This window comes from Bos indicus, chromosome 6, assembly GCF_029378745.1.
Source record: "Bos indicus isolate NIAB-ARS_2022 breed Sahiwal x Tharparkar chromosome 6, NIAB-ARS_B.indTharparkar_mat_pri_1.0, whole genome shotgun sequence".
NCBI classification, from domain to species: domain Eukaryota; kingdom Metazoa; phylum Chordata; class Mammalia; order Artiodactyla; family Bovidae; genus Bos; species Bos indicus.
The window spans coordinates 72556803-72583959 of NC_091765.1; the positions used below are offsets into that span (position 1 = coordinate 72556803).

The 27157-nt window shown below is 36.4% G+C and overlaps 1 protein-coding gene across 1 annotated transcript; it reads left to right on the forward strand.

Moving 5' to 3' along the window:
- The first annotated feature begins 244 nt into the window (after positions 1-244).
- Positions 245-27156, forward strand: SRP72 (signal recognition particle 72). The gene is made up of 19 exons (XM_019962803.2): positions 245-401; positions 2237-2357; positions 4347-4470; positions 5760-5903; positions 5983-6094; positions 7826-7857; positions 9125-9249; positions 9339-9396; positions 13766-13897; positions 14761-14889; positions 15815-15887; positions 17431-17495; positions 18658-18753; positions 19623-19726; positions 19865-19942; positions 20745-20882; positions 23075-23112; positions 24432-24591; positions 25296-27156. Exons 1-19 carry the CDS (start codon positions 293-295, stop codon positions 25471-25473), a joined length of 2016 nt encoding a protein of 671 aa, XP_019818362.1. The 5' UTR covers positions 245-292; the 3' UTR covers positions 25474-27156.
- The last annotated feature ends 1 nt before the right edge of the window (position 27157 follows it).

Consider the following 27157-nt stretch of genomic DNA (forward strand, 5'->3'; position numbering starts at 1 on the left):
AGCGGTCGCCCCGGAAACGCACGCTACTTTTAGCTGAATCTGTTCGGTGAATCCCTTTCAACCTCCTCCTGGGGTCCGACGCCTCATTCCCCCAGACCCGCTTCATATAAGGTGTACCAACTCTATCTCCGCAAATTTCTAGCTACAAGAACTAAGATCGTTGTCTTCAACGCTGACTCCAGGATGGGGACGCTTCGGACTCCGAAACGCTTAGCAACCACCGGCTTCCGTCTTTGCTTGCCACCTCCGAGATCCTCTTCCGGGGCAGAGGTCGGCTCTCCTCTCCTCCAAGATGGCGAGCGGCGGCAGTGGGGGGGTTTCGGTGCCTGCGCTTTGGAGTGAAGTGAACCGTTATGGCCAGAACGGTGACTTCACGCGCGCTCTCAAAACCGTCAACAAGAGTAAGTGTCCGGGTAGCGCCAGGCGGGTAGGAGGATGCAGCCCCCTTGCGACGCGCGCGACCGTCTCCGAGCAGATGCGGGGAGGGGAGACCCCAGCCGCCCGCTAGGGCTGGAACGTCCAGCCGGCGGGGGTCGCCGTCCATTTGTTCAACCCAACCAGCTCTGGGTCCTGGATGGCTTAGAGCCACGTGTACTTCCCTCTTTAGCTCCCCCCCTCGAGAAGCGAGGGAGGGATTTAAAGAGACCGTAGCTCCCAATGTCTTCTGTAAACAGTTTTTACTTTACTCCGTTGATTTCACGCCTTATTTCGCAAATACTCCACGTTGCCTCCTTTTCGCTTTCCTTGTAGTGGAGTGATCAAGACAATATTGCTAAGGGAGCTTTTTCTTTTGGGCCGCAGCGCGGGGGAGGAACCTGCCTGGGACACGTAATTTGGAAGCTAGTGCTGACGAAGTGGAAGCTGTACAGACTCAGGGTAGAGGAAAGGGCTGGATCTGGATGTTAGGCCTGTCATTCCCACAGATAGCATCCCTCCAGCGTCCTAGACAAGAAAATGTGTGCGTGAAAGCACTAACATTTGAAATAATGTTGCAAAAAGGAAAGGTGTATTCTGTTTTTTGTCCAGTAACTGCTCGTTTTTCGAGTAAACTGTCTTCGATGTGATGTTCAATTCATTATATTCTTTTATCATTTACTACCTGACTGTAATATAGCCATGCTTTTTAATGCTCTCTGTCGTGCTAAATTCTTTACTGAAGATATTGCCTGTATTTGTTCGGTTTGGAAATGTAATTACCTGGACAGGGTTTGACTGTTCAAAGCAGTAATAACACACAAGGTATTTCTGTAACATACAAGTATGGATTTTCAATAATCTATTGCTGAGTTAACGTGAAAAGAAGTGATTATGCCCACAGTGCACTTTTTGTGATTTCACACATTGAGGGAAATAGCTACTAATGAGTATTATTTGATTCTTAAACTTGTTTTGAATTAACTTTGGCCTTTGGCTAGACCTGCAACCAGTATTAATCAGCACTGTAGTATTTTGCAGGCATTCTTTAATCAGCAAGGGCTGTCAGTTTGTTCTCCAGTATATATTTTCTTAATTGATAGAAATACTCTGATTCTTAGACTGAGAGTTGAATTCCTATAGTTGCCCAAAAGCAGGAGGAGTGATCCTAGTCGTTTTGACACTGAACAGCTCTTTAGCATTGACACTTGGCCATCTGACTTCTTCCTTGTATTTCTGGTTTAGTTATATTAGCCGAAAAGGGAAATTTTGAATGGTGTTTGGAAATATTGCCAGCAAAATAAATTGTATATTTTACAGTGTACAAACAATTTATTTATACAGAGTATTCTCATGTAATTTTCTTAATAACCTTGTAAAATAGGTAATGCTTTCATACTCATTTTGCAACCAGAAACTTGACATTTGGCAGTCAAATGACTTGCCCAAGACTTCAAGGCAGTTAGTGACAAACTTATAATCAAACCTGTCATTTGCTGCTAAGTTCTGTGTGAATTTTTTCTTTCCCTATGAAGTAATGAAATATGTAGGATATAGCATGTGTCCCAAGATGAAAAAGCAATAGAAAATAGCTTCATTCTTTATTTCACTGTACTTTTTTTTACATGCATCTTGAGAAGCTATCTCACTGGAAAGGCTAACTAGCTCTCCTTATTGTCACTTCTTAACTTAAAGATCAGCCATTTAAAAAATATTTTGACCAATCATTTCTGCTGCACTAAAATTGGTGTTGTAGCTTCCTTAGGTGGAAATGTGCAAAGCAAATGGATTTAAAACTTGCTTCCCTAAAATTGCTCTCTAGTACTGCAGATCAATAAAGATGACGTTACTGCCCTGCACTGTAAAGTGGTGTGCCTTATCCAGAACGGAAGTTTCAAGGAAGCCTTGAATGTCATCAACACTCACACCAAAGTGTTTGCCAAGTAAGTGATTTAATTAGTTGTTTGTGCACGTTTACCACAGCTATAACCATTTCCATGTTTTCCCCCCATTATTCAGTGATTTTTTTACCTTTTTCCTTCCTTTCCTCTTTCTTCCTCTTGCTTCCCAGTGTTGTTTCTGAAACTGGAAGGAGCAATAGTAACCTCTGTTCTGTCATGCCTTAAGGAGCCTTTTCTTTACACCTATCTTCCCTTTGAAGGGAAGGGAAGAAGAAGGGAAACTCTGGAGGGGCATGGGCCATAAATAAGAGTCACAAGAGTTCTTGAAGGATGTAGGGAGAGCCATTCAGCAGAAGTTTAATTTGAAAAAAGGGTTGGGGGACAGAGGAGGGCAGAACACACAGGGTAGGGATGTGTAAGGCAAGGTCTCTAGGATGGTTTGGCAGTCTTAGACTGACCTCTGTGCCTGTCTCCTTTGAGAACTGTTTAGGTGAGTATGATATTAGGCCAAGATCTTTCAGAGTTCTTCAGCAGTCTTTAGAATATATAGTAGTTTTTAATTTATTACTGTTTATTATTATTTTGGGGTTGCGCCGGATCTTTGTTGCTGTGCAAGCGTTCTCTGGTTGCAGCCAGCAGTGACTACTCTGTTGCAGTGTGTGGGCTTTTCCTCGTGGTGGCTTCTCTTTTTGCAGAGGACAGGTTGTAGGCACACAGACTTCGGTAGTTGCAGCGTGCAGGCTCCAGGATGTGCAGGCTTCCGTAGTTGCAGCGCGTGTGGGGTCTTAGTTACAGGACTTGGGATCGATGAAACCTGTGTCCTCCTGCATTGGCAGGTGGATTCGTATGCACTGTACCACCAGGGAAATCCAGCAGTGTTTTATTGTTACTTCATTTTTCATTTCATGAAATGTGAACTTAAATTCTGAATTGTTACTGTAATTTCATTTTTCTTTAGTTATGCCTAAGCCCCAAATGAAATGTGTATTGAAATGAAGGTTGTATCATATTTATTCTTTAATGTTTATAAGGTACACAACAGTGTATTGTATACTTCCTTTTGTATAAGAAAAGGATATAAGAATTTCTATGTGTATTTTTTTGTATTTGCAAAGACAAACACTTGATGCAGAAGCAATAAATAAAAATAGTCACTTGTAGGAGGTAAGGGGAACACAGTAGATTTGAATAACAGTGGAAGTAAAACCTTTCAGTGTATACCTTTTTGGTTTTTTACTGGGGCCAACTGCATGTATTACAGATTAAAAAAATTTTTTTAGATTTTACTAAAAATAAAAGTGTTATCAAAGGAAGCCCCAATAAAAGGTATACTGTTTTCCTCTAATAAACATGTTTATACTAAAATTCAGTGTTTTGATTTTGGGTGATTTTGTGCGGGGGGGACGTTTTCATATAGTTTTTTGTTAAGTCTAGTGAGTAAAGGATATTGCCATCTGCTTGATATTGGTTTTTTCTGCATAGATTATGGTTGAAACTTCCAAAAGAGTTTCACGTGTGACATTCATGTAGATGAATTCTTAAGTCGATGTGCATAAGGAGTGTTTTTTGTAGTTGTGTGTTTACCAGTTTGGTTACAAGTGCTGTGCTTTTTTAAGATTTCTAGTTACTTTTTCTTTGCTAATTATTCTTTAACAAGTTAAAACAGCATGTTATGGCTTATTATTTGATTAATAGATTTAAGAAACTTGTATAACACATTTAAAACAATTTTGAGATTGTCTTTATATCTAAAACAGTTTTTAGCTAATTCAGAATTTCATTCTTATGTATTTGTTTCAAAAGGCCAGTAATTCTAGTAAGTATCCATGAAAACAAGAGAGCCTAGGGTAATGAATGTAGTATTTTCTATCACTTTTGAGCTATCTGATTTTAGACAAGTCACTAGTGTTTGTCATCTTATTAATGATTAAATAACTTAATATTATCAAGCGTGCTTAGAGCAGTATCTGGCTTATAGTGGGTGCTCTGCAGTGTTAGCTAATAATCACATATTGGTTTTTCCTTTTTCAGTAACTCTCTTTCCTTTGAGAAGGCATACTGTGAGTATAGGCTGAACAGAATTGAGAATGCCTTGAAGACAATAGAAAGTGCCAGCCAGCAGACAGACAAACTAAAGGAGCTTTATGGACAAGTGGTAATTATTGCTTTAAAATCCCTGTTTGACGGTCATCCTAAGTGAGATTCTGCCTAGACCAGGGAGTGGGGATGAGGAACCCCAGCCCATCCTGATGCTCCATTAAACCATTAAACTTGCCACCAAACCAATTCAGCATATTCCCTCTTCTTGATCTTCATATGAGCAACTGCATGTATAGTGTTCTATGAACAAATGACTTCCTCCAGGTAGTTGGGAAATTAAGAACTATCCTATGAAATTTGAACTTTGTAGTTGGAAAGATGAAGGCCAGTAAGTTTATATACTATAGTTTTGAAGTAGTCTTTATAGTTTTTAACTGGTATTTTATTCTAAGTGTAAAATGAAGAAAATCATGATGAATAAGAATTTGGATGAATTCAGATGGTTCATGAAATCTCTGGAAATACCTTATTTTCAAAGAGTTTTGAGACATACAAATAAGCCTATAGGGTTATTTATGATAAGAAAACAGAAATGTTATACTAGAACTAGCAAAACCCTCTTAAATTTTTTTAAAATGTCAGTTTTGGGCAAATATATTGAATTATATATTGTCCCTAAAAGGTAGTGTTAGTTTAACAAAGAAAAATTTGGCCATGTTTATGGGTTATAGGCCCATAAAACACTTTTCATGTAAGCTGGGTTAGTTTAGGGTGAATGCCTGCATTTTGGTATTGATAAAGGGTACCTGTCTTTGCATACATGGTAGACGAATTGACCCAGAGTGGCAGTTCTCACTGCCCTTTGAGAACAACTTGAATGGAATAAGCAAGAATTATGTTGTATACACTTGACACTACCCAATACAATAGTTGGTTTCTGGGAAAGGGAAATGAACATCAAGTATAATGAACCCCTGGAAATAGTAAGCCCTTGTGTTGACATCTAATTTTGTTCCTATTTACTAGGGCTTAGTAATCTTCTGGGAAATTTTTTTTTAATTGTTGAGTCAGACTTAGATAGCAAGGTTGATTTCTGCGGAATGATTTTCTTTTACAACCCACTTAGACACTTACCTAACCTCAAGATGGGAGTTGATACAATGGCTTTTCTCACTGAATCATGCCTACAAATATGCAGTATAGTAGAGATTCATTGCAAGTAACTTTTGGGAAGTATTAGCATGCAGAACTAATTGAAAAATTGTAAAGGAAAAACAGTTAATTTCCCACATTATGTTGAGTTAGGTTTCTTATATAACAGTTCCAAAAAGGATTTATACAGGGTTAAGGATATAACACAATACTTGTCTTCTCTGATTTTTGATATGCTATTTATCTCTTCAGTTATACCGGTTAGAACGCTATGATGAATGCCTGGCTGTATATAGAGATCTTGTCCGAAACTCCCAAGATGATTATGATGAGGAGAGAAAAACAAATCTTTCAGCAGTTGTTGCAGCTCAAAGCAACTGGGAAAAAGTGGTTCCAGTGAGTATCTCTGTATATGCATACAGCCATGAAACATTGTTCCTGTCTGGTGTTTGACTGGTGTTTTGCTCTCTGGCAGGAGAACTTGGGTCTCCAAGAAGGCACGCATGAGCTGTGCTACAATACTGCGTGTGCTCTCATAGGACAAGGCCAGCTGAGCCAGGCGATGAGAATTCTGCAAAAAGCTGAAGGTTGGACACTTGTTAAAATTATATGTAAACATAACATGCATATAACTTTGCAAAGTATTTCCAAAACCTACATTTGGTTTCTGGGATGTTTTTAAGTGGAAATTATTGATGCAGTGGAAATTTCTCAGAATCCATCTAGCCCTTCACTTGGTATCCTGACTGTGTCTCTCTCTTGGTTTCTTACCCTTAAACCAGTCTATTTGTCCATATTCAAGTTTGTTTTGTCCATACTCAAAACTTAAATTTGAGTAGTAGGTTTTGGAACAAGTTGCTGTGAATTTTAAATGCAAGTTAACAGAGTTAATAAACTCTGTTATATGTTAATATGTTAATAAACTCTGGTAAATGTTATTATTGGTATTAAGTACACAAGTACAGTAACAGTATGATGTGCCTGTGTGTGTGCCTGAGTATACACTACATTTGTGCATTGATAACACTATTCAAGCACATTTTCACTCCACTTAGTATGTTTCCCTATACAGTACCTATATACCTGAAAGCTGTTACTAGAAAAAGAAAATAATTTATTAGAGAACTTAATGACTGGTCTCAACTCCTGAAATATTTCAACTTGCTTCTGCATACGTATTCCTTGGAAGCTATGAAAGTGATGTTGTAGAACTGCAGTGAATGATAGGAAGGAAAAAAAGATGAAATAGGGTCTGGTTTATTAATGCTGCTGCTGCTGCTGCTAAGTCACTTCAGTCGTGTCTGACTCTGTGCGACCCCACAGAAGGCAGCCCACCAGGCTTTCCCGTCCCTGGGATTCTCCAGGCAAGAACACTGGAGTGGGATGCCATTTCCTTCTCCAATGCATGAAAGTGAAAAGTGAAAGTGAAGTCACGCTGGTTTATTAATACTGATGGTTAAAATAAGGGCCAAGGTTAGAGCACCATGAGGTGAAAACTGTGTGTAAAAATTACGATTTCTGGATCATACCTAGCATTGAAGTGGTATGGAGGACACCCTCATACGTAGTTTGAGGTTTGAATATAAAAGTAGTAGAGGCTTTGCAGTGGGCAGTTTGAGGCAGTGTAGCAGATTTTGAAATTTGCATACCCTTTGATCTAAGAATTTCATTTCTAGAAATTTAAGGAAAAACTGGATACATTCATATGTATGTATGAATGTTCATAAGAACAAAAATTAAGAAACATGCGTTTCAGTCCTCTATTAGAGGACTAGCTAGTTTCTTTATAACCATAGAATAGATTACCATATTCATGTTAAAAATATTAACAATATTCATGTTAAAAATAATAATGTAGATATATCTGTGTTATAAAGATGTCCATAGTATGTTAATGGGGGAAGGGAGGTTTCAAAATAGTAGAATATCCCACTTTCATTTAAAAATGCAACTGTGCATTTACATTAAAAAAAATAACTGAAATGCTAAAGAGTAGTTACTTCTGGGTGGCAGAAGTATTGTCTTTACACTTTTCTATAACTGATTTTTTGCAGTCAACCTTTGTTACATTTATAGATTTTTAATTCCGTTAAAAAAATTTTAACAGGGATTACAAGTGAAAGAAAATGCCAAAGAGCAAGAATAATCAAGGATTGATATTTATGTAATATGTCTGATGTTAATGATAAATCTCAAATTTGCTTGTTATCAAAATTATCTTAAATCTTCTGCCTAAGAATTTTGTTTTTGCTAGTTGGAACATGAAAGAAATGAGAGTTACCCAGCAGTGTTAATTTTAAAAACATTTTTTCCTATAGATCTCTGCCGCCGTTCATTTTCAGAAGACTCTGTAAGTATGCCACTGTGGTTAAGCCCAGATATTATACTGTAGCTAATATAAATTTGTAGTAGACTTCTTTGTAGTATTTATTGACTTTTTGAAATGATGCTGATTCATTAAATAGGAATCACAGAAACCCTCTGGGATCTTACTTGATGGAATAAGATCAACAAAAACCCTTATTTGATGGAATCTCTTAGAGTGATAAATTATAATACAAAAATTTTATATGCCTTATGCATTTCATTTTAAATTCATATAAATGTAAATTCATTCTCCTGTTTTAGATGTAGGGCTCAAGTCTTTGAGTAAGGATCTATTCATGGGAATTCCATGCATATTTCTTACAGAATTCTACCCTCAGATCTCCAGGGGTTTTTTAAAGTGTAATAGTATTTTAAAGATAGTCGTGAATTACTTTCACTACCAAATCGTTTTTTCACTGATCTCTTACTGTTTTCTTGCTCATACCTAATTAGATAGTAATTTTCTTTAGGAACTTACCTTTGTCAAATATTTCTGAACATTTAGCATAGTTAATCATTGAAGCCAGTCTCTTTTTCTCATTCATAGTTCGTGTCTTACTATAATACTTAAGTTTTATAATTTTCTTATCAAACACAATGGCATAATGGGATTGGAAACAAACTGACACTCCTGGTGAACATATTCTTACCAGGTGAGAGTAGGAATGCCAAATATGGCAAAAAAGAGCAGCCTCTTAGCCTTGAGGATTCACTGTGTGTGGGCATCAGTCAGCTTCTCCAAAGGAATGGAAAATATAGATTCGTCTGGCATATCAGTTAAGAGACTTGCTACTTTAATTACAGAATTAGTTTCAGCTCTTGAAGTTCTTTACAAGTGATAATTCCTAGTTAAAATTTTGTAATCTTTGGATTAGAATTATATTAGAATTAAGAGTAAAGCATTCTGAAAATGTGTTTCTATGAGAAAATTGTTTTCAGAATTCAGGGGTATTGTTATAAAACCTTAAACATGCGTGCTAGTTTTTACTGTTTTTTAATTCTTAGGTTTTAAAGAAGAAATGATCAATGAATAGTATTCCTGAACTTGTTACCATGTTCTTCCAGAATCTTTCTTCTTGCCATTCTCATTTAAGCTTCCCTGTTTTGATGGCAATTCCTAAATTAAAAAAAACTGACTCTATAGGAAAATTCCTGAAAATTATATATTTTCTTTCTGTTTATATAGTCTTTTGAATATGTGGATCAATTTGGAGAACTTATGGGGAAAATAATTTTCTTTTTTTGCTTAGGATGGGACTGAAGAAGACCCCCAGGCAGAACTGGCCATCATTCATGGGCAGATGGCCTATATTCTGCAGCTTCAGGGTCGTACAGAGGAGGCTTTGCAACTTTACAACCAGATAATAAAATTAAAGTGAGTTATAAAAATGAAGTGTCTTTTATAGGGGATAAGGTTTCTTTTTAAAGGTCTGTTCCTTTTTAACTGTTACTTTTTGTTCACAGACCAACAGATGTGGCATTGCTAGCTGTGATTGCAAATAACATCATTACAATTAACAAGGTATGGACTATCCATGGTTTCCCTACACTTATATCTTAACACTAGAAGCATATTACCTCTGCCTTGTTCTAGGATAGATTTTTCCATGACAAAGTCCAGTTGCAGCAAAATCACAATGAGTGAGTGAGTGAAAGTCGCTCAGTCATGTCCTGCTCTTTGCGACCTCATGGACTGTGCAGTCCATGGAATTTTCCAGGCCAGAATACTGGAGTGGGTAGCCTTTCCCTTCTCCAGGGGATCTTCCCAATGCAGGGATAGAACCCAGGTCTCCTGCATTGCAGGTGGATTCTTTACCAGTTGAGCCACAAGGGAAGCCCAGGAATACTGGAGTGGGTAGCCTATCCCTTCTCCAGTGGATCTTCCCGACCCAGGAATTGAACCGGGATCTCCTGCATTGCAGGTGGATTCTTTACCAACTGAGCTATCTGGGAAGCCCAAAAATCACAGTGGAGAGTGTTATTTAACTCTCATAATGATTCTGCAAGGTGTGTTCAAATAATAGAACTATTTTGTAGCTTTATACACTGGACTTTAAAATCTTACCTTTTTCCCATTATTTATTAGAATTATCATATTCTATATGGTTATATTATTATGTTAATATAACTATAATAATATTTCCCATTATCATTATATGGAGAATATTTGTTAGAGAAGTAAATTGTTTAGACTTTGATTTCTTCATCTAGTAAGTCTGAATGCAAGTTTTCTGTTTATAGTTTTTGTCTTTCCAGTGGTTTCTGTTTTGAGGGAGAAGAGCCATGGGCAGGTTTTCTCTGTCTCCATCGCCCTCCTCAATCCAAGCCCTGAGTAAAATATTACAAGCATGTATATAAACAGTCCTAATGAGTACTGTGTGAGTCAGAATAAACACCTTTTGGAACATTGTTTTAATGAGAAGATATTTCAAGTTCAGATTTGAAATTCAAGTCAATAGAAAATTAGAAAAGTAACAGTTGGTTTCTTTTGGTAGGCTGTGTGATTTTCCAAGCACCAGCTTATTTCATCCTCACAGTTACCTTTTTAGGTGACAGTACTTGTCTCCAATTTATAGAAGTATAATCTGAGGCTAAAAGGAGTTAAATGATTTGTATAAGATCACAGCCAATAAGAGGTAGAACTTGGATTCAGATTCTAGTCTCTGACTCCAAAGTGCTCTCCTTCTAGCCATGTATGGTATCTCTCACCTCATTTGGCAGAGATTCAGAGGGTTCACATATGTGGGATAGTGGCACTGAAAGGTAATAATTACAGGGTGTTGCAGGCCATTGTCATGGTGTAGGTTTCCAGAAATTGATGCTGGCATTTGATTTTTAGTAGCAAGATCTACCTGCTTATGTTCATGAACAATTTAAAATGCTAGTGAGGACAAATTGTTTTTAACTGATTTATAAATAGTGGGGAAGAGTGTATGTGAAATACTAAATACCTCAATCTATTAGATTAGTGTAAAAGTAATTACAGTTTCAGACTCTGAATTTTAAATCCTTGTAACTAGGCTCAAACACATCTTGATTAATAGGAACCATTACAGTCAACACATTCTTGCCATCAAGAAATAAGTTTGTTTATTCCTATAGCATAAAAATTCATGCTTTGGGATTTGTTTAATTCTTGGAAAACATTTTCTTCATCTTGCTTGCTGGTTGTGGAAGTGTTTTCCTGCAAAAAGTGGTCGAGATTCTTGAAGAAGTGGTAGTCAGCTGGTAAGAGGTCAGATGAATATGATGGATGAGGCAAAACTTTGTAGCCCAGTTCGTTCAACTTTTGAAGCATTGTTTATACAATGTGTGGTCAGGCATTAACAGAGAATTGAGCCCTTCCTGTTGACCAATGCTGGCTGCAGGCGTTGCAGATTTCTGTGCATCTCATCAGTTTGCTGAGCATACTTCTCAGATGTAATGGTTTCACTTGGATTCAGAGAGCTGTGGTGGATCAGACCAGAAGCAAATCACCAAACAGTGACTATAACCCTTTTTTGGGTGTAAGTTTGACTTTGGGAAGTGCTTGGTGCTTCTTGGTCCAGCCACTGAGCTGGTCATTGCTGGTTGTTGTATAAAATCCACTTTTCGTTATATGTCACAGTCCAATCGAGAAATAGTTCGTTGTTGTGTAGAATAATAAAATAATACTTCAAAGCAACGAATTTTTTGACTTTCAGTCAGCTCATGAGGCCCCCACTTATTGAGCTTTTCCACCTTTCCAATTTGCTTCAAATGCCAAATAACCATAGAATGGTTGGCATTGAGTTCTTGGGCAACGTCTCGTGCAGTTGTAAGTGCATCAGCTTCAATGATCCTCTCAGTTGGTCATTGTCAACTTCCAATGGCCGGCCACTGTGCTCCTCATCTTCAAGGCTCTTGTCTCCTTTGCAAAACTTCTTGAACCACCACTGCAGTGGATGTTTATTAGTGGTTCCTGGGCCAAATGCGTTGTTCCTGTAGTGAGTTGTCTCTGCTGCTTTATGACTCAATTTGAACTTGAATAAGAAAATTACTCAAATTTGCTTTTTGTCTACCATCATTTCCATAGTCTAAAGTACATATGAAATAAACAGCAAGTAATAATTCATAGTAAAAACTATAAAGCAAGAAATGTGCATTAAAATGATATATAACATAACTGCATTTATTTAAGAGTGTATTCAGTATCAGATAGCAAAGTTCAATAATACAAAACCAAAATTACTTTTGCACCAACCTAATAAATATATTTATATACTGAATTTTTCTTCAGTCAACATTTCTGAATTTTTCTTCAGTATATTGCTGAATCCATTCGGTTCAGTTCAATTGCTCAGTCGTGTCCGACTCTTTGTGACCCCATGAACTGCAGCACGCCAGGCCTCCCTGTCCATCACCAACTCCCAGAGTCCACCCAAACCCATGTCCATCGAGTCGATGATGCCATCCAGCCATCTCATCCTCTGTTGTCCCCTTCTCCTCCTGCCCCCAATCCCTCCCAGTATCAGGATCTTTTCAAATGAGTCAGCTCTTCGCATGAGATGGCCAAAGTATTGGAGTTTCAGCTTCAAAATCAGTCCTTCAATGAACACCCAGGGCTGATCTCTTTTAGGATGGACTGGTTGGATCTCCTTGCAGTCCAAGGGACACTCAAGAGTCTTCTCCAACACCACAGTTCAAAAGCATCAATTCTTCGGCACTGAGCTTTCTTTTATAGTCCAACTCTCACATCCATACATGACCACTGGAAAAACCATAGCTTTGACTAGATGGACCTTTGTTGACAGAGTAATGTCTCTGCTTTTTAATATGCTGAATCCATTAGGTAATGCAAAATAAATATGAAACATGGTCTTAATCATTATGTAGCATTAAAAATCTCATTCTAGTTTTGAAAAAAATTGTGCACATTTAAATTTCTAGTCAGATACTTTGTAACTGTGGTGTTTGGTGAGAAAAAAGATCTCTGAGTTGGCTAATTTGAGCAGAGCCCTGAAGGAGGGATATGAATTGAAGGTTAAGCATTTCCCATGCCTAAGCATATGCAAATAACTTCTGAGGGGACAGTGAGAGCAAAAGATACATACACACTTGCTAGTTTCAAAAAAGTTTAGATTTATTGATGATCAAGTTGTGGGAGTCCTCAGAAAATATAAAATTTTATTAAGTGCCATGATGGCAAAGTTTAAGAGAAATCTGGCAGTGGCATGCATGGTGAATTTAAGTATTAAAATAGTGAGATAAGAGTACCAACTAAAAATATAGTTTTCTTAAGGATTTATATTGTTCTTACTGTATGTTTAAAATAATTTCACATTGGATTGAAGCTTCACACTCAATAAGTAAAATTTATTTTAGATTTCTTCTTTGCCTCCTTTTAGTCTTTAGTAGAAAACCTGGTTTTAAAAGCACAGTGGTAACACATATTTGCAAATAAATATTTAACAAAGCTAGATTGCTATGCTAGTAGACACTCAGATGTCTGGTTGTCCTCCTCAGGGTGCAGCATGACTTAGTCCCTCCCATTCTTACTCCATTCCATTTGTTTATGTATGACAGTATGTCAAAGAGGAGTAAGTTACATTACTCATTGGTCATCTAAATTCTTAAGATTGTAGAATTTACAAATTTAGGTATCTTTGATTTTTAGTCCTGATTTTCACTGTAAGATTTGTGTAGTCCCTCTGTACTTTTAATCAAAAAGCTAAAAATAGGCCATTAATAGTGGAAAGATAAAACCAAGAACCCAAGCCAAATGTGTATGCATCATAGTAGCATAGGCACCCCAACCAGGTATATTATCTTCCAAGCTCTCTTGTTGTGTTAACGTAAAATAAGGCCTTGGAGTGTTGAAAGAGTTGAAGTCTAAGATTGTTGCTAATGATGAGTGATCTTTTCTTTGTCAGGACCAAAATGTCTTTGACTCCAAGAAGAAAGTGAAATTAACCAATGCAGAAGGAGTGGAGTTTAAGCTTTCTAAGAAACAACTGCAAGCTATAGAATTTAACAAAGCTTTACTTGCTATGTACACAAATCAGGTAGGTAACAGAGCTCTGGTCCCCCTGACTAAACATTTTGGAGTATGGTACATGATCCATAATGGGTGTATCAGTCCAGTCTGTATTTTCATTTTTTGTCTTTAATTCATGCATACTTCAGAATGTCATGTATCATAGATTTTAACTGTTAAATAAGTAATTTGCCCAATTCTTTGTAAAGGTGTGCAGTTGGTGGCTTCTAAGAAGAAAACACTGTTCACAGCTGTAAATGAGATAATTTTCTCATTACCTTATTTCTAATTGCTCTAAATTAAGGAAAAAATCAAAGGTGCTGGTCATGAGTATAGATTTAAGAGCCATCTTTCATTATAGTTTGTGCATAATCACCTCAAGCTATAAATGAGGTCGATTCTAAATCTCATGTGTGTAAATTCTAATTAAGTTATGATTTCGTACTCTGCTGGAGCAGGAGTTTTCAGTGGGCTGAGAGGCAGTAACGTTTTCATTATTTAGAACTGAGTCATATTCTTCTTAAATACTTTAGCAAGAAATACCTGTACATTTTGTTGCTTTGAAGCAAAGGGTGACACTTGATATGTGTGTGTGTTTAAACAAAATTCTGGAATTTAAGCATCCAAATGAATATTTAGGACTTATTTTTCCTAAATGCTTTCAGAACCTGTAGTTTATATTCAGTAAATGGAAATCTGTTTTTTTTTATAAGAAAAAATTGAGGCTACTATAAAGTACTCTCTCGACCTAAGCGGTTCTTCATCTACGATTTTGTTTCAACTGATTTCCTTCCACCTCCCCTATGCTTCTTTTCCCTTTGGTCATTCACTTAATGTTTGATTTAATTGACCAGCTTATGGTGGGGTGGGGTGTGAAATACTGTTTTTTAGGCAGAACAGTGTCGCAAAATATCTGCCAGTTTACAGTCGCAAAGTCCTGAGCGTCTCCTTCCTGTGTTGATCCAAGCTGCCCAGCTCTGCCGTGAAAAGCAGCATACAAAAGCAATAGAGCTGCTTCAGGTAAAACAATTTTGAGTTTTTCATGAGATGTCAGATGGCTGCAGCCTTGTTTCATTTTCATTATGTTATAATAATGTAAGCCTTATAAATTTCATGGGAAAATGAGTAAGTATTGATAATATACCACTAGATACATGCCAGAGTGTCACTTCAATTAATTCTTTGGCTGCAGCTTTCTTTATGTAAGTTTGCATTAGTAAATGTTTGCCATAAACTCTGAAGAATATTTTTTATTTGCAGATCAATTTAACAGTAGTTAATGATTTGTTAATGGAGAAGGAAATGGCAACCCACTCCAGTATTCTTGCCTGGAGAATCCCATGGACAAAGCCTGGTGGGCTACAGTCCATGGGGTCGCAAAGAGTCGGACACAACTGAGCGACTAACACATACACGCACACAATGGTCTGTTTTAGATTTAAAATACCAATAATGTATTCTCTTAATTAAAGTCCCAATCCAAAACATCAATTACAGAAATACTGACTTGATTTTTAATTAACCAGAATGAAGTGCTAAATCACATTGAATTTCCTGAGAGTAGAGACCACACTGGAAAATTGGACAGTGTAAAATTAGGACCATCTTCAGGGGAAATGTTGCTGAACAGGGATAAGGAGTTAAGAGTCATAATTTTTTAATTTTTTTTTAGTATCTTAAAAAAAAAATCTGCATAGTAATCTTAATTATTATTTTTCTGCTGGTGACTTCTTGGAAACTTGATGATATTTCACTTACTTAATAATTTTGAAGCCAAGTGGGTATCGAATAAAATTTTTTCAAATTTAAACATTTGTTCTGAAACAAGAAATTTAATATTCAAAAGCTAGATTTAAAATTTAACAAGGCTGAAATAAGCGGTTAGAATATGTACACTTAGTTGTGTAAATTAAATGTGATTTCCCCCTCCCCCCCAACTATTTAGGACTATTCAGATCAGCATCCAGAAAACGCTGCTGAAATTAAGCTGACCATGGCACAGCTGAAAATTTCCCAAGGTAGTCATGATTATTTCATCATGATCAAAATAATCATGTTAAGGGAAATATATGGTTGGAATGATTCTGAAGTATTTGTAGACTATGTGATTTTTTAAAATTTTAGCATCATAGTGAAGCATAATGTTCCAAATACGAAGCTAGATTGTACAAGCTCCAACAGATGTAGTAGTGAGTTTAGTAGGCCTTTTCTTGGGTTACTTCCTAAATTGTTAGAATGTTTCTCAAACTATGCCTTGAAAGTCTGTAGAAGCACAGAATTCATCTGTTCTATACTTAAATTTCCTGGATATGTATGTCTTGTGTCGAAATGTTATGTCTATCACGTGGTAGTGTTTGCGTGAAATAAGTGTGACTTTACATCCTAGTTTTCAAAATTTCTTATTTAGTCCTTTATTCTTCTTTTAAACTTTATAACCCATATCTTTGGTAGAAAAGAGGCAAAGAAGTTTAATGAGAACTTAACATTTTTGAATCTTAAAAGAAAACTAGTAGTTTTTTTGTTTATGATTTTGAACCAATGTTGAGTGAGTGTCTAGAGCTGTGTTGTCTCTATTTGGTAGCCACTATCCATGTTTAAGTTTAAATTAAAATTAGACAAAGTTTAAAATTCAATTCCTCAGTTGTGTTGACCACATTTCATAAGTTCTGTACCCACATGTGGCTGGTTGGACTGCACAGATGGAGGCTGTTTCCATCATCACAGAAAGTTCTGGCAGACTGCTGTCAGACAGCTCTGGTGTCGGCCATAAATCAGGAGGTGTATTCTCAAGGCGGGGATGATTGGTTTGGTGGGAGCAGAGCATTGAAAATTTTTTTAGATATTATGATGGCTAGAATGAAAATTTCATGGGTAGAAGGGAGGGGAGTTGGCAATTAGGGGAAAAAAATGTCTAAAAAGGCTTCTTAGTAGGGTAATAATAATGAAAAGCAGGTTGAGACCAGCTTCCCTTTTCTCAAATTTCTTATCTTAATGTTTTGTTTCTTTTTCCTTTTCCCACCTCTCTTTTTTCTTTGTCTTGCTTTCCCCTTTAATCTTTTCTCACCCAGTTTTCAGTTTATTTTTGTAAAGATAATTTATCATACTAATTACTGAGAGTGAATGTGTCATGGTTTTTGTTTTGTGGAAAGTTTAACTTACTGAGATTTGCAATGAATAGAAAACTAGCGTTGCAACATTGTAAGACTACTGTCCATTGTGCTCATTCCTACAGTAACAGTTTCAAGGCCTTTAAGGAAGGACTCCTACCTTTAAGTTACCCTCTGAAAAGAGAGAAATAGAATTCAACAGGCTGAGAGTTGGGAGACTTTTCAGATAGCAGTTCTGTCATTAACTTTGTGGGCATGAGCAAAGTATGTTGTTTCTTTAGGATTTAATTTCCTTCGTTGGCAAACTGAGTAAATATTGATAGAATACATTATTTCCAAGGCTCCAAAGCTTGAGTATTTAGAGATGTTCTAAAATATGACTTTTAAATTTTCTTTCTTTTTCCATGAGATGCTTTCTTCAGTGTGATGCCGATTTTGTTTTTGTTCTCTTAAGGTAATATTTCCAAAGCATGTTTGATATTGAGAAGCATAGACGAATTAAAGCATAAACCAGGCATGGTGAGTTTATAACTAAAATATTTTAAGACTGAAAAAGTAATGGCATTAATACAAGTTCACAGGTATATCTGATATTTCTTTGTTTTACCTTTAGTTTCTGCCTTTTTTATATATATTCATAATATAGAAGTACTTAAAATAATAGCTTTCTGGTATAAATTTAATTTCATTTTATGCTCTGCTTTGCATTGATTTATTATTAAATCAAATGTGTCAGGAACTATTTAGGCCTTGTATTACCACTGAAAGCCAGCCTTAAATAATCTAAGACCATATATAGGGAATTTCTTAGCCTATTATTTTATCATGTCTTCTTTTATTTAGTTCTCTGATGATTCAAGCATCACAGGTTTAGATCACTAGTATAGCTGTGAACACATCTGTTTCACAGTAAAGACTAATTCTATAGTGGTGGTATGTGCATTTATTGTACAGGGACTGTGTCATTCTCCAGCACAGCTTGTTTACAGATGGCACTCAGTAAATGTATAACAGTATTATAGTATTTTCTCTTGAAGATTCTTACTTTAAGACTGGACTGTGATTATGTTAGAATCAAATATAATATGTGGCTGAAAATAATCTAATATCTGCAGGATATTTTGTTTCTGTTATCTTTTTTTCTAATTAATCTGGCCAGAGGTTTATTGACTTTTCCCAGTGATCCAGCTTTTTGTTTCTGCTTCCTTTTTGTCCTCGTCTCCTATTGCTGCTTCCCCTTTCACTCCACTCCAGCTTCACAAGCCTCCTTGCTGTCCCTCCAGCACACTAGGCAAGCTTTCACTGGTTTTATATGGCTTATCATGGGAGTTTAACCATGCTAGTGTGTTTATTTCCACGATCATGTCTTGAATGTCTTGGCAATGTCTTATACTATATAAACTAATTTTCTAAGTGCTTGTTATCAACTTCTGTATTTACCTTGTTGTGGACTGGTAACAAACCATTTGTCAACTAGCCTTAGAGGAGGTATTTTTTTTTATAGGTAACCACCTTTGTATTTGGAAAGCCCCATTGTTCTTGATGTTTCTAGTTATGTGCTAGCAATTTTTACGATGGATTGGGTACTCGCAGACTTTCTTTAATGTTACTCGTTTTCAAAAAGTGTATTCTGAGAGAGACAGAGGAATTCTGTTGACTCATTTATACCTTTGGCTGGTAGGTGTCTGCATTAGTGACGATGTACAGCCATGAGGAAGATATTGACAGTGCCATTGAAGTCTTTACACAAGCCATCCAGTGGTATCAAAACCATCAGGTAAATAAATGGAGTAAAATGTTACGAGGGTACATTTTTGCATAAGAATAAAAAGCTGTAGTAATGATTTCCTACTTAAGGCAAATTGAAACATTTCAACTCACTGTTTAAAAAGTGGAATGCTATTAGGCTATCATTCAGTTTTTAAGAATACCAGGTCCAAATAAAGTTATTAGAAGTAAGAAATGGCTGCAAAATAAATTATTTTTTAAAAAGCACAGTTATATTTTCTGAAACTCCTTTCTGAGTGTATGTATGTGTGTTTGTGTCTGTAATCTCAAGAAATAAGAATAGTAATTGTACATGACTGCATATAAGAGAGCTCATCTTTAGTGGCTCTCTAGAGTAGAGCCACTAAAGTAGAGCCCATGGATGGTAGTATTGATAGAACAGCAGTATATGGAATGATTGTGTATCTCTAATAGGAACATCTTTGTTTTTTCCAGTATGGGTCTCTGGATAGGCAGTATCTAACTTATACACACAGGTGTACATACACATAGGTGATATGAATACTGTTAACACTGTTAGGAGTGAAGAGAGATCAGTGTTCTAGGAAGTATTATGTTAAATTAATGTTTGAGAACTATAGTGAAAAACTTGTAAGATTTGATTATGCAGTAATACTTCTAGTTGTAGACAAGACAGTTTAGATGGAGATAGATTGTATCCCAAATTCTTAAATTGGTCTTCACTTGTACTAATTATCTGTCCCACTGTGTGTATGTGTGTTATTTTGTGCACTCAATAAAACTTAAGATGAGAAATCTAATGGGTAGGTCCATTTTAAAGATCTAGTGAATAAAACTTCATTGACTTGCTAGATATGTAGCTTAAACTTTTTTTTTCTTTCTTTATTGAACCTATAGCCCAAATCTACTGCTCATTTGTCCTTGATAAGGGAAGCTGCAAACTTCAAACTCAAATATGGGCGGAAGAAGGAGGCAATTAGTGACCTAGAACAGCTATGGAAGTAAGCTTTGAAGGGTGGAAGTGTAGAAATCCAAGTTTTATTGCTCTTATTTGACATGTGGGAGTTACTTTGCTTGTTTATATTACTTTCTCCAGTTCTATAGACTGTTTAATGACTTTTTCTTATTTCTTCTTTTAGACAAAATCCGAAAGATATTCACACCCTGGCGCAGCTTATTTCTGCTTACTCACTTGTAGATCCTGAGAAGGCAAAAGCGTATCCTTTTGATTGTCCCAGACCTCTCTCAAGTAGAGCACTAGATCTCTTCCTTTACCTGTTTTGACCAGGGTCTTTTTGTTATAAATTTCAACAAACAAAACCCCTCCTCTAACTAGTAAAAACAAAACTGAGAATTTATTGATCACTGTGCCCTAAAAATACAGTAATATTCAAATGGGATACAGTTTGATTCATAAGCAAAAATGCAGTCAGCAAGATGCAGCTTATATCACTCCAGGTTTAAGTAAAGTAGGAAAAAAATAAGAAAAAGCATATTTTATTGGGTGGTTGCATATGATTCTGAGGTATCATTCTGATTAATGCTCTTAGGTCACTTGCCTATCTCAGTTACTGATGTAAGAGGATTTAGTGCCCTGATTGGCTAAGTTTGGACCATGTGTGTTACTCCAGTATGGGTGTGATCCCAAAAGCAATGTGGGATGGTGGATGCTAACCAGCCCCAAGCCTAAACCTTCGCAGTGAGCAGATCTGTTTTATAAGCATGATAACTGTTTTGGAATAGAGTTTTTATTAAGCCTCTACTTTGAAGTACATTGCCAAGTTACGAAATAAATGATTATGACTCCTTTCCCAAGTTCTCCTTTCACAATATAGTATCTATAATTGACCTTATGATCTGTTGACTTGTTATTCTATAGAAGACTTAATATTTTTTTGATGAAGGGAACCCAAAAAAAAAGACTGTTTTCCTACTGGCCATAGATACATGGGCAAAATATAAATGTGTGTGTGTGTATATATATATTGTCTTCCTGAACAAATTCTTGTTCTGTCGTAGTCTTAGTAAACACTTGCCCTCATCGGATAGTATGTCTCTAAAAGTAGATGTTGAGGCTCTTGAAAATTCTCCTGGTGCTACATACGTTCGGAAGAAGGGTGGAAAAGTTACTGGAGACAATCAACCAAAGGAGCAAGGGTAATGTGTTTTATTATAATATTCACTAATGCCAACTTTAAGTTATATAAGGGATGAAAAAATGCATTCTTATAAAAATTCCATGTGAATAAAGTTAAAGTCCCTTTTGTTTCTTTTCTCCTTTGCTGTGCCCAGCTTTTTGTCCTTGTTACCCATCTCCCTTCCCCACCTAGCATTTTACCTCTAGTACTAATTTAGTGTGTTTCCATCCAGATCTTTTTCTTTGTGTTTACACATGAAACTGATCTTGGAATACTTTTCTTAGATTGGATTCTTTTCTGTTTTTTTATAGAAATGGGATTATATTGTATTTAACTGTTTTTGAACTTTCTTTAATAAATCTTAGAGATTTTTCCATATTCTCAATGTAGACATATTTTATTCTTTTTGTGCATAGTACTGGGGCTTCCTGGTGGCTCAGATGGTAAAGAATTTGCCTGCAGTGCAGGAGAACCAGGTTCAGTCCTTGGGTTGGGATGATCCCCTGAAGAAGGGGATGGCTACACACTCCAGTATTCTTGCCTGGAGAATTCCATGGACAGAGGAGCCTGGCAGGTCACAAAGAGTCAGACATGACTGAGCGACTAACACATGCATAATGGTCCATAGGCTAGATGTGCCCAACTTAACATTTATCTACCTGTGGATTATTGATGTATATTTAGTACATCATTTAGAATTCGAAACCAAAGTTCAGATGAGATTTATTTTGCTGATTTGGAGGAAGCATTAGCCAGCTTCAGTAACTTATAAGAAGTCAAATTCTGATTCTTTACTTGTTCACATACATTGTCATCTCAAAAATAGCAGAGGCCTACTAAATAAAATGTTCCCTTAAGATTCTGTTTTTGACAGGATAAATAGAGAATGGAAGAGATACACCACTTTCCTGATTTTGTGACTTTCATAAATTTTCAGTCTTTTCTCTTTTGAATGACTTAAAATATAATTTTTCGTAACTTAAAAAAATATGTATCAGCAACAGTATATGATTGACCTCATTATGAGCCCTGTATTTGTTCCTTTTTAACTTAAAAGTTAAATAAGGAATTGGCGTCTCAGTGATAATATTGTTTCAAATTTCATTGAATCATTGTCCCAATTTCATGCCTTATCAAAAACTCTAAAATAATAAATTCAAACCAGATCTTGGGGGATTTTCATATAATGCCTATTTAAATATTTTCAGGGTTTTTTTTTGTTTTTTCTTTTTCAAAACAGGGCTGGTAATTAGTAAGAACATACAGTTCTTTTCTAATCCTTTAATCTTTGTCTTTTCCCTTAGACAGTTACTAAGATGTTCATTGACTCAGTTTCAGCACAGTATTTACATTAGGCATTATTAATACTTTTTTTTTATTTATGTTGACTTTTTGATACAAAGGATTAATTTCTTTTGAAGTTATATTGTGTTGCTGACGGAAAATAAATCATTGTCCTTGCCCTGAAAAGAACTTCAATCTAGAAGAAAGAAATAAGCAGCAGTTGAAAACAAAGGTTGCATGTGCTATCATTGTGCAGGCATAGAGCAGTACACCAGAGGAAATAGTCAGTCCTTCCTGGGAACAATGGGAGTTTAAGAAAGGCTTCATGGAGGAGGTGACTGTGTTGACTGTAGAGGAAGATGAAGATGAGATAGGCAGAATGTGAGCAACAGCAAAGAAGTAAGAAATGCAGAGACTCTTTGGGAAATCGCAGATATGGTTGTGGAATTTGTAGAGAGACAAATCCCTGTCTGCCCTTTTCCCACCCAAGGCCACAGCTGATGTTAACTTACCTTGCATATCCTCCCAGAAATATTCTTGGCCTGTATGATACTTGTGCATATTCTTCTGGCAAAGATTTTAGATTACCTATTTACTAGTTTTGCCAAATATAAAGTGATTTGCCACAGAACTGTAGATTTTTGTGCTTGTACAAATTTCTTTCTACATAGATTTAATATGTGCTAGTGTAAATTGTATCTCTTCTGTGAAAACAGTTGTCACCCATTTTCTAAAGCACCTTCCAAAAACTACAGTATTTGAAGCTTGATTAAATTTAACCTGAATAAATATCCAAACTGTTCATTAGCTTTGGTGTAGTGACACCAAAACTTCTTCATGATAAAGTACCTAGCTCAGTCTTTTGCACATGCTTAATGCTCTGTAATTATTTTATCACAGTGATAATGATTTTTTTTCTCTTTGTAGACAGGGAGATTTGAAAAAAAAGAAGAAAAAAAAGAAGGGTAAGGCTTTTTTTTATCTTTAGATTTCTTTCTATAAAACGCTTAAGCTTAGCCTTACATAGAAATCTTCAGACATAAATTTGTCCTCTCGTATCTTTGAAACTGAGTTTTGACTTGACTGTGGCTAACATTTATTTTAAATTTCTAACTTTAAAGAGTCCAGTTCTGAAGTTTGCCTGAATTCAAATTGTTGTTCTAGTAACATTGCTCTTTTGCTGTGACTGTGAACAGGTTCTTAACGTACCTTCCTGAGTTTTTCATTAGTAAGATGAAATACCTCATAGGATTAAATAAGATACTGCATATAAAAAGCTCTTAGAACAGTGCCTGACACACAGTAAGCTCTTACACAGTAGAATGCCTTTGGCTACAAGTACCGTAGCACTCCATCAAACTGGTGTAAGGAAATTGACTGTTTATGAAACCGACAGTGTAGAGGAAGGTTAGCATTGAGGTTGGTTTCTCCTCTACTGTACATAAAACTGAATCCCATTAGAGTAATCAGATGTTTATTGGAATCAGGGCCACATTCTTGTTATCCAGAAGGACAAAGGGAGCCTCCCTGAATTTAGCAAGTCTTTCCCGTTAACCTGACTGGGGCAACATAGGTCCGTGTCCGGCCTTAATACTGCCAATTAAATTGCTTTATAAGGACTGTACCAGTATGTACCAGTATACACCTTCTGCCAGTATTGTTTGTTTCCCACAGTCTCACCAACACTGGATATTCTTCTTAGAATATCTTATCCTTTAAAATTTTTTTTTTTTTTTGGCTGTACTGCACAGCCTATGGGATCTCAGTCAGTTCCCTGAACATGACCCAGGCCATGGCTGTGAAAGCCCAGAGTCCTAACCATACCAGGGAACTCCTGTGTCCTTTTTATTTTTAATCAGTGAGGTCAAGCATCTTTTCACATGGTTAATGACTTTTATTTCTCCAGGCTTACTCTAATTACAGCTATGCCCATTTTCTATATATGATTTACCTATTGATTATCAAAAACTAATTCTATATTAAGAATATTAATTCAGTTACATGGTATTCAAATGTTTCTTTTGAAAAGTATCTTTTACTAAATGAGAATTAAAATTTTTTTATACAGACACACCTATGAAATATTATTAGGGCTTCTGAATTTTGTGTTACGCTTAGAAATAAGGCCTCTTCTGCTACTAGATTATATAAATAAAACTTTTCTCAGATAAATCTATTTCAGTTTTAATGTTTAGTCCCAAATTTGGGCACAGTGTTTAAACAAACTGTCTCGAAAGCATTATGCACAGATCTGTCATTTCTTTATCAATTAATTGTTACACAGGAAAACTGCCTAAGAATTATGACCCAAAAGTGACCCCAGATCCAGAAAGATGGTTACCAATGCGTGAACGTTCCTACTACCGAGGAAGAAAGAAGGGTAAAAAGAAGGATCAGATTGGAAAAGGGACCCAGGGAGCAACTGCAGGAGCTTCCTCTGAACTGTAAGTCACTGTTCCTCAGTTGAGCATAGGTTGCTTCTTTCTGAGATTGACTCAAAGTCATTAGTAAGAAATTTATAAAATATATTTTCAGTATGAGAGTTATAGTCCAATAGCCTTTAATAAATGTTTTGTAATATGGTTATGTAAAGGAAAGAAAATGGGTTGTTTCTGGTTTGGTTGTAAATACTAGAATTGTAGGATTGTATTGCAAATATTGGGATTATAGTACCTTCAAAAAGAAATACACTAATTCAAGTAACTAAATATCTAGATAAACAAATAATTTGACTAGAAAGCAGAATTTAAAATGTTACTAAATGAGTTTATTTCTACATGGTAGGATTATAGACCATTAAAAGTTTTTTTTTTTTTCCCCCTAATCTTTCTAAAATTTGACATGTACCATCTATTACATTTTAAAATTAAAAAGCACTAAAAATTGTATTCAAGAAAAAAATGGACAGGGAATTGAGGAACACACCTTAAAAGAAAACGTGTGTGGGGTCTTCCCCCATGGTCCAGTGGTTAAGGCTCCACACTCCACTGCAGTGAGCACGGGCTCGGTCCCTGAGCAGGGAGGCGAGATCTCGCATGCCATGTGGCACAGCCAAAAGAAAAAGAAAATACGTATGGGAGATTGTGGGGGGTGGTTTCCTTTGTTGAATGTATGAATGACCAACACTTCCCTGATCTGATGATTTCAGGGATGCCAGTAAAACTGTGAGCAGCCCACCCACCTCGCCAAGACCTGGCAGTGCAGCCACAGCATCTACATCTACAAGTAATATCATACCCCCACGACACCAGAAACCCGCTGGGGCTCCAGCAACAAAAAAGAAACAGCAACAGAAAAAGAAGAAAGGTGGAAAAGGTGGCTGGTGATTAGAATATTTGTGTTTCAGGCTATTTTTTAACTAGCCTCAGTGACACAAGGAACATAAATAAAGGTAACACAGCAAGAAGCACAGAGCTGCTCCCTCTCCCCTCCCTACATTTTCATGAAATTATTTTGTTGTGCCTCAAACAGAAAAGCATCTTCCTTCAAACTCTGCCTAGTCAGACTTGGCCTACTTGTACCACCTTGCTTCGCACAGGTGAGGAGGACGCAGAACAGTTGGGCGTTTACCCACCTTGATATCCATTGCATCCTTTCTCTTTGTGTGCTGATCTGGTGGTATTTTCAGTTTCATAAACAAGGCATGTTATCCAACGTTTCCTAGGATATAAACAAAAACTACTTCTGTTTCAACTAGAGTCCAAAGATCCTTGTTCCTTCAAGTCCCATTTTATGTCTTAGGAAGCCTTAGGAGACTGAAAGTGGAGTCTTCTGAGCATTCCAAATATCTGCTTAGAAATAGCATGTAATAAAAGGGACCTTATTAATACACTGGTGTTTTCACTTCACTACATGAGTGGCCACAAGAAAACTAAATTAAATGTCTTGATTATTCATGAAATTCTGTCATGTGATACTGGAATATGGGCTACTAAATATATGTGGTAATGAAAAGTATGTGTATGTATATACATATATACACACAGATATAAAGTAGGACTTCTTTGTGCCCCCATGTCATTTTCAAATTATAACATTATGCTAATTTAGCACTATCGAAGATAGCAAGAGAATATGTTGCAAGAAGTTGACACTTAGACGCAGTGTTCTGAGGTCAGATGGATTTGGACCCTCTTGGTCAGAAAGATTTAAATGGCCCTTATCGAGCATGAACATTGACTTCCGACAGAGAGAGGCAATCAATGCCAGAGTTGAGGAGTCGGCAGTATTAAAGCTTAAAAGAACTGTTTGGCCCAATTAATAGATCTCAAATGACTCCTCTTTCTAGTTGCGGGGCATGACCATTCATTACCCTTCTCAAAGTAATGGAAGTCAGTCCATGATATCAGTGTCACTTTGTTCTTGCCTTGCTTACAGGTCACTTTCTTGAACAGGTGTGAGGCAGACACACTGGCATGCCTACCCAAGTTAGTGTTCATTTTATGCTGCCCAGGATAGCATTCGGTTTAGACTTACACGTATTTCTTGTGATCGTATTGCTCTGTCCTTGTTAATGAAATGCTGCTGTGTTTAAACATACCTGCTAAAACTTCACAGGGTTTTTTGAAAGTTTTTCCTCCTTTATCAGAGTAAGAAATGTGGTGCTGCCTTTCTGTTTAACATAATCTTTGGTGGCATCTAAACAAGAGACCCTCTTCTATGAATGATTTATTATGGCATTATACTTTTTGAGCTCTCAGAATAGTCTTTTGGTAAGAGTGACAGATATTTATTCCTTCTGAATATAAAGCCCACTACAAAAATAACTGTTAGTAAATTTATGATTTTAGGATTCTGTTAAATTTCTATAGTGAAGGATAATCAATTCTTAGGTTACAGAATTTTGGTGAAATTTATCCATCAATGAAAATTTTGACCCAAGGCACAACAAGAGAAATTTCCAGTTCTCTATTTAGTCATTGTAATTGCTAGTTGTTTTTATCATCAATCAGTACTAAGCAACTGAAACCTCAGTTCAAATAAATTGTCATTGTCAAATGAAGTGTAAAC

Coding starts and splice junctions, on each gene's coding strand:
- SRP72 (XM_019962803.2), top strand. CDS start 293: ATGGCGAGCGGCGGCAGTGGGGGGGTTTCGGTGCCTGCGCTTTGGAGT. Junction 5,904..5,982: donor ACTGGGAAAAAGTGGTTCCA/GTGAGTATCTCT, acceptor GCTCTCTGGCAG/GAGAACTTGGGTCTCCAAGA. Junction 15,888..17,430: donor ACAGCTGAAAATTTCCCAAG/GTAGTCATGATT, acceptor TGTTCTCTTAAG/GTAATATTTCCAAAGCATGT.